General features: G+C 44.3%; 1 protein-coding gene across 4 annotated transcripts in view; it reads right to left on the bottom strand.

Moving 5' to 3' along the window:
• Window positions 1–15677, bottom strand: part of LOC125764983 (zinc finger protein squeeze) — a 114299-nt gene that overhangs the window by 21973 nt on the left and 76649 nt on the right. Inside the window, exons 2-3 of one of the 4 annotated variants that reach the window (XM_049429787.1) lie at window positions 15431–15537; window positions 6482–7678 (exon numbers count right to left, since the gene is read on the bottom strand). In XM_049429787.1, the coding sequence (XP_049285744.1) occupies window positions 6482–7012 (531 nt within the window). In that variant the 5' untranslated portion in view covers window positions 7013–7678; window positions 15431–15537. Of the gene's footprint in view, window positions 1–6481; window positions 7679–10134; window positions 11070–15430; window positions 15538–15677 lie in introns of those variants that run through there. The other 3 variants (XM_049429785.1, XM_049429786.1, XM_049429784.1) reach the window with 3 other exon arrangements.

Below are 15677 nucleotides of genomic sequence, written 5' to 3' on the forward strand. Positions count from 1 at the left end.
ACCGACCAAACCGACCTTTGACCTGTGGGATGCATTTTTTCGACCGCAGATTGGCTCCGGTTGGTTTCGCCATCCGTGTGTTCTGGGGTCGCAATTGTTTACCACGTGCACACCAATCCGTGATCCATCCGAGGAGGGAGAATGGGAGAGAGATTTATGTTGGATGGTTTAATTATTTTTATGTGTTACACAAAATATCCATAAACCGATCACTGCTTTTAATGTGGCGCTTGGTGTGGGAGTTTTTTACTTCGATGATTGGTTGATGGTGGTACATTTTTATTTATCTTTTTACCTAGACTTTTATCACTGCAAAATGCTTAGTGATTGTGTAAAATGCAAGCGAGCAATAACAAAAAAAAACGTGATGCATTTTTATCAAATCGCTCAAAACCGATCACAGGCAGCAAACGATGGCATTCATCACTGAATGCAAAATGAGCCTGAATGCACCGATTATTATGGAACAATAAATATAAAACCCATTCCACCCTATAATTGATTTAATTATAAAGCTTAGAACTGCAAACCACAAAAACCACGCGTAAACATAAGAAGAAAAAAAAGAAGTAAAACACAAAATAAAATAACATAAATTCATGCCAGCAAGGGCCATTTCCCCCCTTTTTTTTGGTAGGGAAGCGGGGCCATAGGTGGCAGAGCACTACATTTATTAATAACATCATTTGTCCGCTTGTGATGCCTCTGTTTTTCCCGCGCATAATATGTCACCCGTGATTCTAACCACAACGCCCGAATGTTGCCACCCAGCAGCACCCCAGGTTCGGTGGTGCATGTGATTTTTCATACTGATTGTGATTGCGGGAAATTAAAATTTTATGCATTCGCCCATATGCAGTCACCTTCCCAGCCTCTCCTCATCCCCTCTTTTATCGTTCCCCAAAATCAACCACAATCCTTTTTCACGAGCGCTTTGGGGAAAAAGGGGGTTTGCTGTAGCAAAAATTGTAAATTATAAAACATTAAAAATAAAAATCAAATATCCGGTTCACCGCCACAGATCGTTCCACGTGCGTGTATGTGCCGCTTTGTGGCGTTTTTCTGTGTTTCTGTGTGGTTGCCAGAACAAAGCTGATTAGGCTTTCTGGTTGATTGAAAATCATCCAGTGGTTGATGAAGCAGCAAAATTAAAAGTAAAGCAAAAAAAAAACACGAATCAAATGAAATCTCATTTTGCACCTCAAATACAAATGAAAAAAAGTGATTTGTTAAAGGTGCACTTTAATGCATTGCAACACTAGAACTTGTGTTGCTACTAATGCACAAACATTCAATCAGTTCGGACAGAAAAGGACACGCAAAACACGAATCAAATCACCAAGTGTTCAGTTTGCAAATTGATAGAGCGATCAAGCCTAACCTATGGCAAAACGACAACAATAAAAAAACTCAAATTCTATCTCCAGTGGACCAAATCATTATCAGCCAACCGAAAACAATGTATGTACCCCCGTCCCGTTGTTGTGAAGTTCTTTTAATCATTGTCAACAAATGTGCCCCGATCTGGGGCCCGGACCGGGAAGTTTTAGCGTTTTGATGATACGGCTAGCCACAAATTATTGTCACCTTTTGGCCTTTCTGGCGCAGGAAGTGGTCCTGTGGAAGATGTACTTTTGCTTCGTAATCAGCACACAATTTCCGGTACATTTTGTGGCTGCGGCTGCGAAACACGGCGTAGGGGCAGAAGGAAAAGTGCACACACTTGAAATGACATCCTCCGTCCGGCCCAAAAAGGTCAACAATTAAACTGCACTGCAAGCGTTCGTTTAATGATCTTTTCGGTGAAACTTTTCGCCTCAATTGTTCGGTGGATTGTAATCAAAAATATGTAAAAAAAAATTTTTTTCTTAATTTCATTAAAAAAATCCCTAATCAAATCTGTTTAGCAAATCACTTTCCGTACAATACTATACGAGAAATGTTAGAATTTCTAACATAAATAATCACTTCTAACTCACCCATTAGATCGACGTGCGTGAGAGGCGAAAACGCGATCAGATCTTCACACATACACCGCGCAGCAACATTTTGCTCTGCGCACGAGCGTGACACCGTCACGCAAAGGAATTGCCGCATTCGGTGAGCGCCGGAATTCGGTACGTTTACAGTCGCGGACAAACTTCTTGACCCTGAAAACCGGTCTACACGCGCTCTGCGCCCAATCTTCCATGCCCAATTCCCTTTTTGCTCATGGTTGCAGCGGTTAGAGGTTTGAGGTGTTTCTTAGCCTTTTTTCTTTCCTACGGTTTAGAGCATTAGATGGATGTAAACATTGTGCGCAAGAGCAAGAGATCGCTACGGGAAACGAATCACGTTTCGTCAAGAAGCGGCTTAGCAGGGAAGGTGTTGGACACCGTACCATAAGGGTTTCCTCCATCGGTGTAATTGTTTACGTAGAAAATGAGCACCGAGCGTGATGAAGGTGTCGAAATTTTTCGCCTGTTGCGTAACATTTGTTGCTTTAATGTGTTCATCCGGCGGTATGTAATAAGCATTTTACAAAACTTCCCAACTGATATTCCCACCACTCTCGCTACACCGTTTGAACGAAGCATCGCACCGACTTCCGGATAGAATGGATGACGATGAAGTCAACGATCGCGGTTTGCAAGATCTTCGCCAAACAAAAAAAAAAGCGCAACCGATGGTGCCGCGAGGTCATGGGAGAAGCCAATGCTTTTGCCGACTTGCATCCATCCATCCATCCAGCTCCATGCGCCGTGACCTAGAGATCTACAAATTCATTAATGAGTGTGGGTTTTGCAAGAATCAGCAGGCGGGATGATGTCCGAGTTGGATCAAGATACAGGCCCGAAAATTGATGGTGTTTTGTGTGGAGTGAGTTTGAAGTCCGAGACGTGGAGCGTTGAGAACTTCACTTCCTACCAGATCTCGAGCGCTTGAAACTGACGTTTGACATTGGACAAATTGCACGAGGTTCATCAATCCGTGATACGGAGATTCAGACATGCGACCACAGCAATGCCACTCAAACTTATCCAAATCCCTTCTCTTTTTTGTGTCAATATTTTGCCGTCTGCTACAGAGTTCCAAAAAATCTAACCTCCCGAAGCACACGAACTTTGAGAACATGAAAGTCTGTGAAGCTTTTGGTGAATCGAAATTGGTCATAAATGTCATGACCAGCGATCGTAATATGCAGATTTGTCGACATGTGTGCAGGAATGATTTACAACCGCGGCAAAAACACACACACACGGTTGAAGATGCACGCACTTCTGGCGCACTTTCGCGCACGCAATATCATTAGAAAGATAAGCAGGAACTTCCCTCCTTCAGCGGGAAATGCAATTCGGACGAAAAGGAAATGGAACCAACCAAAAGGGACGGAGGGGAGCCATTTTAAGTTAATTAATTCCAGTACGCAGCCAACATTACGCGCCACCGTGAGTAATGCGTGATTTGAAAATGTTTGAGGTTGAGCTTTTCGTGACGGAACGCAACAAAAGCCAGAACAGAATAGAACCTCCTGCTGGGGTGAAGATTTATGGCCGATTGCATGATATTGAGATTTGGATTATTAATTAGCGTGCAAATCAGTCCCCCCCTGGTCCGGTGTTGTGTGCGTTCCAACCACACCCCATCGCATGGATGGTTTTCATTGGGAGGGCTTCTAAGGAGCACACCTTAGAATAAGGGAAAAAAGGACCCAAATCACACACACGCCAGATTGAAAGAATGGACCTCCACAGTGATGTGAGTGATGGGAATTTTTCAAATTACATCGTATTTTTTGTCGTTTTTTGCTATCGAAATGCAATTGCTCATTTTTTCCAGTAGGCGGAGAAAATGCTAAAACGAATGCCTCCCACAACGATTATCAGAGGGCTCCATATGGAAGTAAAACAAAAAATGCTGTGCGTGTCCTTCCACTACTCCTTTGTTGTTTTTTTCTTTTGTTGCTAGTACTATTTTGCAGGATTAGGAACCGCCCTATTTTCGAGTCCGATAGTCTACGGCTTGCAATGGTGGTGCACGAAAAAAGTGCAACATTTACCATTGTGTGTTGCATTGTTGCGTTGATGCAGCAACCCTTCCTGCTCTAACAAGCAGCGGCTGCAATGGTTTTTCACGCCATCAAACACTTTCCATTGTCTAGCGCCGTGTGTACGCACTTGTGAAACGCTGTGCGCTTTTCCAGTTCGCTATTGGATCGTATGGGAGAAAGCAACTGGACGCGTTGAAACAGCATGCAAACGCATGCGAGAGCAACACACAGAGGTCCTACTCAATCGTGTACGACGTAGGGGAGTTTGAATTTGCGTTATAGGTAATTATAATTAAAATATGCTAATTATCGCTTTTACCGGCACGATCTAGCTATCCCTCATCTTCCCCTCCCGCTAGCCCTATTCGTTTGGGGTGGTGTTACCCGGCGGGGGGAGCTGAATTGCTCGATTGCCTCTAGCATCAGCTTCCATTAGTATGGAAATCGATAAAACATACATTTAAGCTGGTAGTGGTTGGTAGTGTAATGGTTAAAACAAAGAAACAAAAAAAAAACAAATAAAACAAAAAAAAACCAACCCTTCTTATAAAGTACATCTTAATGTGCGGTCGAGAAGGGTAAGAATTGATCATCGGGCTCAGGTAGCTCAGACCGATGGTCAGTCAGTATGGGTGCTTTAGTTTTCCCACCCATCCGCAAAAAGGGGTGCATAACATTACGTACGAAGGGCGCGCAATGCAACATGTGCATCGTGTGAGTGCTGCCCAGCATAGGCGCGCAGCAGTATGACAGTGAACAATACGCACCAGCAAACCAAACAAAAAAAAGGGGAGCCTTCACTAGTAGGAGGAGCTATTAACGGATTTTCCACCCCGCTGAGAACTAAATGCTCCAACAGAGCATTTTCCCGCCTTTTCCTTATCGGTGGAGCGATCGCCGAAACGATAAGCGAAGTTTACATTGGACCAAATCATTTTGGTTTTGGATCGATTCCTCAACGTTTTGCTTCAATAAATATTTATTGTGCATTTCGGGGGGAATAAAAAAAACACCGAAAGACCCTAAATAGCATCAACTTTATCACCAATGTTTAGATCTCGTTCGCTGGACGGTTCCATCATGTTCGAGAATTCAACATGACTCCAACGGATGACGGACAATCGGTTTCGGCGCACGTTCTTTTGATAGGCCCAAGGCCTAAGCTGCAAAATGATACATACCAAAAATCAAGATCTGATCGTTAATGGTAACGCGTCTTTGGATGCACGTGATGCGCAAGGCACAACTACCCGAATGTCCCGTGCGAAAACCCGATTCGGCACATTCACTCTTCAGGGTTTTTTGATAAGTAATATAAACACTGGAACAGAACATAAATAAAACAATCCACTGATGTACCGAACGCACAAGCAAACTTGTGCGAAGAAATAAGACAATAATAAGGAGTTCGAGGCAATTCCTCTAAGCGCCTAACTGAAATGTAGTACGCCCGAAATCGATGATAACCCGACCGAGAGCGGTGGGGGGAGAGATGTTAATTATTTTTGTTTCAAAAAATGTACCGCCAAAAACTCTTTTAATCTATTTATGGTAGAACGCAAATTAATCAAAATCAACTGCTCAGCAGCAGTGCCGAGGACTGTTTTGCTCCTTCGATTGGGTTGATTGTTTTTTTTTTGTTTGGTTTGGTTCATGATTGGGTCACGAAGAATATCACCCAAAAAGGCTCGGAATGCTCATTAACACTTGTTTTTGCCACTGGGGTGGCACCCCAAAAACTTCCCAGACGACATTGCTGGACATCCTTTGGTGGAACAATCTTAATGAGGACAAAACATCCGCGTATCTGTGGTCATGATTTTGAATTAATTTAGCTATATCACGAATGTAAAGCGGCTCCTCTACTCATTATTTGATGCTATAGGTGCAGATGTTCTAAAATGATACGAAAAAAAAATAGAATTTCCTAGTAGACATGGGACATGCGATTGAGTGGGTAAATCTTCAATTTTGCCAGAGTCGGAGTAGTCGAACTCCGAGACATTCCGGAGTAACTATGGAGTAATTACTCCGGAGTAAACTTCCGAGTAACTCCGGAGTAATTACTTCGGAGTTACTCCGGAGTTAAATCCGGATTAATCTGGAGTAATTACTTCGGAGCATAATCTGGGATTTATACGGCGGAGTCGAAGTGGATTCAAGAATCCATTCCGGAGTTCTCATCACTAATCTGAACCGACTGCAACTGAACATGTTAATGTTTTGGTACGTATATTACTGGCAGTTTCAGTACGAGTAAAGAGCATTCTTAGGTGTAGTCTGCAAACTCCTCACATTGAACTGTCGTCGTATGGTTGACGTGCGGAAGAATCGTCATTCATAATTCTATTGTACGGATCTCGTTCACTCAGCATAAAGAGTGGAACGAATCGAACCGTTCTCATTCAAAACTCGCATACCTATTTCCTAGAGAATTCGCTACATTCTTACCTTCACGGGTTCTGCCATCTGCGTCTCGACGATCGCCAGCGGTGTGGGAGGTGTGGACGGGGCACTGTAGTGTGGCGGTTTGTGATCCTCCACCATGCGCAGATCTGTTTCATGGTTGTTGTTGTTATTATTATTGTTGCCTGTTCGATCATCCAGCAGGTGTGGAGGACCGTGCTGATGATGTTGCTGTGCTTGCTGCTGTTGCTGCTGTTGGTGAGGAAGCTGCTGCTGCTGATGTTGCTGATGTTGCTGCTGCTGCTGCTGTTGCTGCTGCTGTTGATGATGGTGGTGGTGCTTTTGTACGACGGCATAGTCGATCAACCGATCGTTCGCGGCATTCGCGCGCAGATCACTAATGTACGGTTTGTAGTCGTGTACCAGTGCCGATCGAAGGTCGGTTCCATTGCCAACGGCAGCCGCTGCATGCTGCAGTGCGTTCAGCTGTCCCAGCACGCCCCGCTCGTTCATCGATCGCAGCTGATCGATCGATCGGTGGATGTGGCTGTAGTCACCGGTCGGTATCTCCGCCATCAGCGGAGAGTTGTGGTAGTCCAGCCCGCCACCGGGCCGGTACTCGATCGTTCTGCCCTCCAGCGTGCTACCGGCGTTCGGATGGTGATGATGGTGATACGGATGCTGTAGTGAGAGAATCTTGGAGCCGTTGCGTGGGTCCGTGATGTTGAAAATCGCACGGGACGTGTCCGTCCGGCCGTCTGCAATTGGTGAACGAACGCTTCTTCCGGCCCAACCAAAAGTACCTTCCGCAGAACACTCGCGCACACTGATCACACTGATCACCGGAGAGATCACAACACAGTCACACACGCACTACGGTTCACGGAACTGCACTACAACCCGACAACAGTTTGCGGCACATGGGGACAACTTCCTTTCCAAAAAACTTCCAAAGTTCTAGCAGACGTACGGGAAATTGCGTTTGTTTTGCTTTTCGCATGTGTCTCCCCCTGAACCGGCTGGGAATGGCTTGTTGTGCATTGACTGTTGTGCCGATATGTCTCAGGTTCACGTCACATGTCACATACACACGAGCCGAACCCGCGGCTTCACTCCACGAATGTTTGTTTGCCTTCCTGTTATCCTTCCGTACGGTTCTTGGCGGGTGGTGTGTCGGCTGGATGACTCCTGTCTCTGTGGTGTCTTGTCAAAACAAAAAAAAAACCCTTTACGATTTTCGTTCTGCGGAGAGAAAGAAGAAACTGAGTTTTAACCGGGGGTGCGTGTGTGTGTTATCGGAAATTGTCAAAGAGAGAAATTAACAACAAAAAAACTAGAAATACATAACATTCGTGTGCGTAAGAAAAAAACTCGCGTTGTCACGACGTCACTCTGGCGTTAACCATTTCTCGGGTGCTTTCTTGCATCTTGTTTTTTTTGCCTTTTTTCTCTCTCTCTCTCTATTGCTCTCTCTCTCGATAGATGGTAAAGTTTCTTTTTCACCAAATTCCCTTCACGTCGGACATCACAACGTCGGAGAGATGGGTCGTTCGCGTGGGTTGCGTGAATTTTGGGTTTTATTTCTCCCCACCCAACACCCTTTTGCCAACCCCTGGCTTCCACCCCACCCCTTTCGGGTCCCTTTTCGGCGGGTACGGTTCTTTCCGTTCCTAAGTGTTTCTTGCCATCCCTTGCATACCGTTTCACATCTCTCTCGCTCTCGCTCACTCTTGCTTATTCGTGTGCATTTTTTAACTCGCTGGTTGCTAGATCTGGGTGAAGTTTTGTAAAAAAAATCTAAAATACATACACTTGCACACGCACACACACACACATTCGGGTACGTTTTCCTTCCCCAACTGGCATGATTTTGATGGTGGTTTTGGAGCACCCCCAGGGCGGGGAGGGTGCGTGTGTGTGTGTGCAAATTGGAGCGCGGACCACGGGAATGGGTTTTTGAAGAGGGTTTTCTCTTTTTTTTATTCGCCAATCGTTAGGGGTTCGGTTCCGTTTTCGTTTGGGGCCGCAAAGTTTGACTTTCCGGAAGCTATCGCAGCAATGGCTGGCCGCGCGACTGCGTTGATCGGTCGTCCTATCGGTACGAAAATGCGAAAACCGGTCCAAAAACGATTCCCGCGCGTTTTCCATCCCCCCTCCCCCCCCTCCCTCCCATCACATCCCGTTCGGTGAGGGGGGTGCTAAAAACGCACAGCCTACTACTACCACTACCTGCTGGCGATGGTACACACCACGCACTACATAAAGGTGAACGGGAGATAACTTGTTTGGTGGATGCAGAGATGAGCAGAAGGCCGCACACACGCCGTGGTACATAAAGTGTCCGATCTTGTTCAATGCTTTACCTTCCGGTACGGGGGGGGACCAAAAAAAAGGAAAATCCTTTTTTTACCCCGGGAATGGTTGATGAAATTGGACGACGGTTGCAGTATGATGGGCCGCATCATAACGTTTCGGGATGCTACATTCCGGGGAGACCAGCAGCTGAAACTGATGGAACCCGATGACAAATCCCACCACCACTACCACCATCAAGACCACCTTTCAAACCGCGCCAACGACATCGACAACGTCAGCGGTGGAAAACCTTCCTCATCAATGCGTACGCGAAAGAAACGATGAGTAAGAGTGAGAGCGAGAGAGAGAGAGAGCGAACGAGAACGAGAAAAAGAGATTCGTACCGTTTTTGGGCACGAATTTTCCAAACCTTTTCATTCAACCCCCTTGTGTCAAGGCAAAAGCAGGAGCAACAACAGGAAAAAAAAACACTTTGCAGAAAAAGAAGTCCCATTCGCAGCAGGCACGCGCGCATTTTACTTGCGAAGGTACCGAAAAGGGGAAGAAGCGTCCGCGGGACGGACGGATTTTCCCGTCACTTCATCCAAAAAACCCCCCCGAACGTTCCACCCACGAAAGGGAGGAACCCGCCGGTCCAGGAAATAAGCACCAAACAAAAAAAAGAAAAAAAGCGTGTAGCATAGGCACCTTTAGAAGCGCCGAGAGCAAAAAAAAAAAGGCACGAAAAACTGCCAAACTAACAAAGCAGCCCGCTTGCCGCTGGGGATGATGTTGGAGGTGGGCGAACGAAAAAAAAAAAAGATAAAAAAACCCACCCGAAAGAAACGCTAGTTGATGGTGGAATAAAATGGGCCCCCGAAAAAACCGAAACCACGCTCTCCTATTATCAGTCACGGTACACTTCCGATGCAGCCGAGGCACCCGGTGACGGTGACTGGGAATGGATTTTTTGGTCAAATGATGTGCCTTCTAGCCGAGTTCGGTTGGGGGGGAGAGCGGGGGGAGAGGGTAGGGGTTTTTTCGAGACGAACAGGGAAAAACTTTTTCCCATTTTCCAACTCACGTTTGGGTTTTTTTTTCTTCTTTTGGTTCAGATCGGCGGAAAAAGCGCCGTACAAACGCGAGGTGTGGTTTAGTGCAAAAATGTAATACATAACACTGTGCGCGGGCTGCAGTAATAAAATGCATTTCCCACTTTTCCTTACGCACAAAGCTCCAACCAACACGATGTCACTAGTAAGACCGTGGTTGGTACGGTTAACATTCACGCAAGCGTAAAACACTTGACCGAAACGCGAGGTTTGCAACAAAACAACAAACGAAACAAAACAACAAAAAACCATTGCAACCATTGAACATCAGTTTAAACCAGTGCGCTTTACCTTTGTGGTCCGGGTTTTTGGCGTTTTGTTTTTCGCTTCTCTTCCCAATTTGTCCCACGGATGGATAAAAATGACACTTGTACGCACACGCACACACACACGCACGCACACGCCGAAACACAAAATCGTTTCACTGCACGCAGCACTGCAAGAAGCGCTTATACTGAGGTACGACGATTCCTCTACCTGAAGTTGTATATTTTTTGTGTGTTGCCTTTGTTGTTCTTCAAGAGACTCCCAAAAACCATGTGTGTTTGCTGGTGCTACTGCTATTTTTTAAGTTTTTAATGTGTTTTTTTTTTGGTTTGCTGGTTGTTCTCGGCTAGCGCTTTTTAATCGAAGTGAGATAAAACTGTCACGCACTTTGTGAATCCCTCGCTCACACAGCTCACGTATCACGTTCGATCGGGTTAAGAACTCGTACCAGTAGAGTAGGCTCCACCATCTCGGCACAGTTTTAGCGAACAAAAGCGGTAAAAAATGGTTCCGCCATCGAGCAAAAAAACGAAAAAAAAAACAGAACACCTATTTAGACACACAAATCGGCTACAGCATTTGGCGCACTGCAACCATAACTTCTCTATTTCACGCTATTTCTGACCAGCAAAGAACATAATCCCCAACAAGAGCACGGTGAAGCGAGCAACAACCACAAAAAAAAAATCAATCATACAAACACAATATTTATCATCACGTCACCTTACTCACACGATAAAAATTTGGAAACACAAACGCTAGAGCGTCTCGCACGGCACACCGGTCCGACCGTTGGATTACATCGAAATGAAAATGAAAAAATTGTTATGCTCACGAGAGGCCCTCCTGCGGTACGGTTCGGTATACGCTGATTGCGCGATGTATTTTTCGCTGGCGATGTTTTCTCGCTCGCGCATGTTTTCGGTGCGTTAGAAAGAGACACCAAGTCGAAGGGAACGACGGTACGCTCTCTCCCTTCGTTCGCTTCGTCTATACGCGGTTCGGCTATCTCTTTTTTTACACCGTTCGCAAACGTGTTTCAAACGGTGAGAGAGAAAAAACACACTTTTGGGAGCGTTTGTTGTCTCGCTTTTTGGGAGAAAAAAACCCAAGCAACAAAATCGTGAATTGGTATACGGCCGGAGAAATAACATCGCTGAGGCGATGGTCTATGGAAAGAAAATTTGGGAGCTGAAGATGTGAAGGAAATATATGAAATAAAAAAAGGAAAGAAAAAGCTGAATTCTGACAAAAAAAACTTTACTATCTCAATTATGAAGAATCATTTTCAACTAATATAAAGAAGTCTATAAAGTTTTGATACAAAGTTGGAACTGTAAAGGGAAAGAAAGGCCACAAAATCAAGTTTAGTAGATCGAACAATTATCAATGCATTGCTAAGCAACGTAGGAAGGTAATTTTTCCAACAACGTTTCTAAAAAAATCCCCAAATACCTGCTTGATGTGTGGAAGGAGAGGACAATTTTTCCTTCGCTGCTGGTAACGGTTCTGGGCAGAGTTTTAATTTTCCCCTTCCATAATCGATTTTGCGAAAGGGGTGGAAAAAAAATTAGGATGTTGCATTCGACGTGAATTGGAGAGAGAGAGAGAGCGCGAAAGAGAAGGAGAAAGATCGGCACATGGAATGTTGGTAAGGAGTTGAGTGCGTAAGCGAAAAATTTACGCATAATTCTGCGTCGTCGCGAACACTTTTTTCTATTTGCTTTCTCTGTCGTTGTTGCTAGAGAAACCCTTTTTTTTAACGTCCGAGAAGAGTGAGTTTCTGGGCGAGTCTTTTTTAAAGATTTTTAATTTTTTTCTCTCCCCACTTCACCGCCCCTGTTAGGGTTAGGAGGGTAAAGGGATGTAGTAAGGGGGTGGTGAGGAGAAAAAAAGGAGCAATACCAACATCTAGTTCTGTGGGCTGATCGAAGCAAGCAATAGAACCGAACACCCCTTTTTCTTGCCCTTTTTGCAAGGGGAGGGAAGTGGGAACGGGGAAGGAGAGTTTCTTTGCAACGAGGAAGGAAAAGGACCACAGGAAAAAGGTATGAGTACTGTTTTTTTTCCTGTTCTATTTTCTTTCCAAGTTCGCGTTGTTGCTTTTAATTCGTTAACAGTTCGCGTGGTGTTGGTTTTTCCCTTTTTCTTCAATTTTCTTTTTTCTTATTTGCATCCTTCATCGTTTCATCCACCAATCGTTTTGCATCTTAGAACCCTTTCCATATTACCCTTTTGTACACTCCTCCTCTCCTCTCTGTCCATCACTCCCCCGAGCAACATGCTGGTCGAATTTATGTCGTTGATCAACTGTGGTCGTTCCTTCTACAACCCCACAACTTGGGCAATCCACAACCGAAGCTGATGATGAGTCCGTTTTTCCTCTGAGGTGGGTGTTTTTTTTCTTCACTCGCTTCTGTTCCTTTCAAGATTGTTGTTGGTGGCCACGAGCATCCTTTTTTTTGGAAGCGAGAAAAAAGAATAAGGGCGAATTCTTTGGAGGTTTTTGCTGGGGAGGGAAAAGTTTAAACAGTTCGAGCGCGGAATGGCGCGGTTGGTGACGGTTTGGGGAGGGGGCAGTGGAACAGCGTTCGTTGTCTGATATGAAGTTGCATGAACGGAACCTGGTGTGGGATAAGGCGCGGTAGGCCTTGCGGAAGAAAACTGATTACATTTTTTGGAGATTAATTTAGGTTTTTTTTCTCTTCTTTACTTTTTCCTTTCTTTTGCATACAACACACTAAATGCCCACCACCCTTGAAAGGCTTTCATTTACATTTTTTTCTTCTCTCTTCTAATTTCACTTCCAAAGGACCCGAAGAAAGATGGCGCTTGGCTTTGACGTGTACCCCGCCCCCCCCACCCCCCCACCCGAGCGGTACCACTGCAACCCTTACCGTCCCCGGGGTAGTAGGGCTGGAGGGATGCCCTAACGCAACGGAAAGGGTTATTAAATTTCGCCATAGAAATGAAAATTTAATGTCAGGCCGAGTTAAATGGGCTTTTGAGGCAATTTTTTCGCCCATTCTTATGGCGGTCGCTTTACACCCTTTTGTGCAGTTCTAATCGAAGTTTTTGTTTTTTTTTCCTTTTGGGTTTGGTACCAAAATGGGAAGGATTGGAAACGAAGGAATGGATTTTTTTTGGCAAACTGTCGGTTGCAGGAGTGAATTTCGATCTTTCGATGGGTTGTAGAAGTTGATTGTCTATTTGGGAAAATTTTCTTCTGTAGAGAGTTGTAGCTTTGTTTATCATTGAATCGATCACAATTGATTAAAGAAAGATTTTAACCATATAAGCATGTTATAAAATTCTTAAATGCATTATAACAAAAAGATGAAACTATGAATCAAAAATGAATGCCTCACAAAACACTTTTCAGCATTGTCGATTATAGCTTTTAACAATCAAAAGAAACGCATTCACAGAAGATCGTTTGCTCGATGGCTAATAAATTAAAAAAAACAAAAAAAAACACTCGTATACACTTGCTAACCTGGTTCGATCAAAACAAGCCTCCCCACCCGGGGCGAGAGACCATTGACTCGCAATTTTGACGAGTTGCTCGAAATGGTGCAAAAAAAAAACAAACAAAAAAAATGATAAAAAATGCTGCGACAGACATGAGGAAAATGCATCGAAAAGCGGAACGCCACCAGAGTGCGTCGATCAGCGAAAACGAGAAAATGATTTACAATCAACACATAACCAATGTTGAAGAATAGGAAAGAAAACTAAATAAAAAACACATTTAGGCGTATCGATGGAGTACGATGAATGTGAATCAATTAGCGAAAAGCGAACAATAAAGCTAATGGTGTAGAACCCTAGCTCCAGGGGGGAAAATGTTTTATTTGAATTATTTTAGTTTTAACATGTTCTATAATTTTTATTTTATTTTTTTTTTCTTTTAACTAATTCTGTTTTATCATACCTTTGTACTGAAGCCGTTCTAAACCCGTTATTTAACACACTATGTCAACCCGTTTTGCTGGTCCGGTCTGTTATTGTTTGCCCTTAACTCCTTCCTGTCGACGATAGATCCGGCCTCCAATCGCACTTGTTTATAGTGCCTGACACGACCACCGATTCGTTCACTGCACGCAGCGAAAACAATCTACCTGATGACCCGCCACCCGCACATGGTGGTGATACTCCAACCCCTCCCATCCCCAAAAAACACCCACCCCCCAAACCCCCATATATTTGTATGTTTTCTCGTGCTTCCGTGCTGCTGCTGAGCCCGGAGTGCAATACTTTGGTTTTCTTGGTTTTCTTGAGCAACCGGGGCGGGCGAAAGATAACCATTCCAACCAGAGCCCCTCGAAACGGTACGCAAAACCCCGCACGAGGACTCACGGCACGAGTGACAGGAAATGTGTGAATGAACGACGCAACCCAGGGACGTGTTGTTACCGGCGTTGCTGTTCTGCTGGCCTCATCGGTTCCCTTGTGTGACCACTGTTGCTAACACACGGTGCGTTAAGTTGTGTTAAATTATGAATTAAATTGTACCTTTAAGCGTCTTGTGGGGTGTTTTTTTTTATAAATTTCGTTTGTTTTTGTTGGATATGCTCCCCTTTTTGTCATGCCTTTGGCAGTGTGCATGCCGATCTACCGAATGGAACGAGTTCTTGTGACCCGCCGTGGAGGTTTTTTTTCATGGGTGCTAAATGCAACGGTTTACAGAATTGTGCTTGCTGCTGAAATGTACTTTTTTGCCACTTAGACTTAGTATAAACAACATCAAGCAAACTAGCAAAAAAAAAGTTACTCAATGTGTAAATCAGTGAAAAAGGCGTTGTACTCTAGTTAACCCTTAAACGGTGACGTTTTAATATTGTCGTACGCACAATAACTATGTTTAATTCACATATTTTTGCACTCGAAAAAAAATCAAAAGAAAAGGAAAAAAATAGCTTTGATGTGGTGTTGTCGATTGAAAATAAATTCTACGCCAAATTGTTTTGGCGTTGAACCGAACCGAATTTGTATCAAATTAAATTTGCCGATTCGCCAACTTATTAGCCGTGTGGTACACAGCTTTGATGAGGTTTGTGATTATTTTGTTCCGTTTTTTTTTGCTACCCCGCGCTACAAATCGTAAGTAACACCCAACCCTGTGGGAAAGTGAGGCCAACGTTGCCTGATTGACGGGAATGCATCAAACCGGCCGGAGGTTATCGGATGTGAAGATGTCACCTTTTGTACGCGTTTGGGTGTCTTTTGGTGTTTTTGTGCCACTAGTTACTATTTCCGTTATCCAAAAAAAAAACAAGCAAACGAAACAAAACGTTTCGCGAAGGGCTTTAAGACTTACGGATTTGATGGTGTTTCGCATCTGGTAGGACGTGAGTTTGTGTTGCTTTTGTGTTGCTGCCGATACCGTTTGCAGTGGCGCGTCATGCGTAAGACACACCGGGGAGGCTGATAGAGGCAAAAGTGAAGAAACAAAAAAAAAGATAGTGTGACTTTGAAACTTTTTTTTATAACATGGTTTAGACATGATGGTTTAAGTAGACATCATTTGGTAGCTTTGTTAATGAATTAGTTCAGGTTTAAATTTG

The sequence above is a fragment of the Anopheles funestus genome, chromosome 2RL (assembly GCF_943734845.2).
Source record: "Anopheles funestus chromosome 2RL, idAnoFuneDA-416_04, whole genome shotgun sequence".
Taxonomy (NCBI): Eukaryota; Metazoa; Arthropoda; class Insecta; order Diptera; family Culicidae; genus Anopheles; species Anopheles funestus.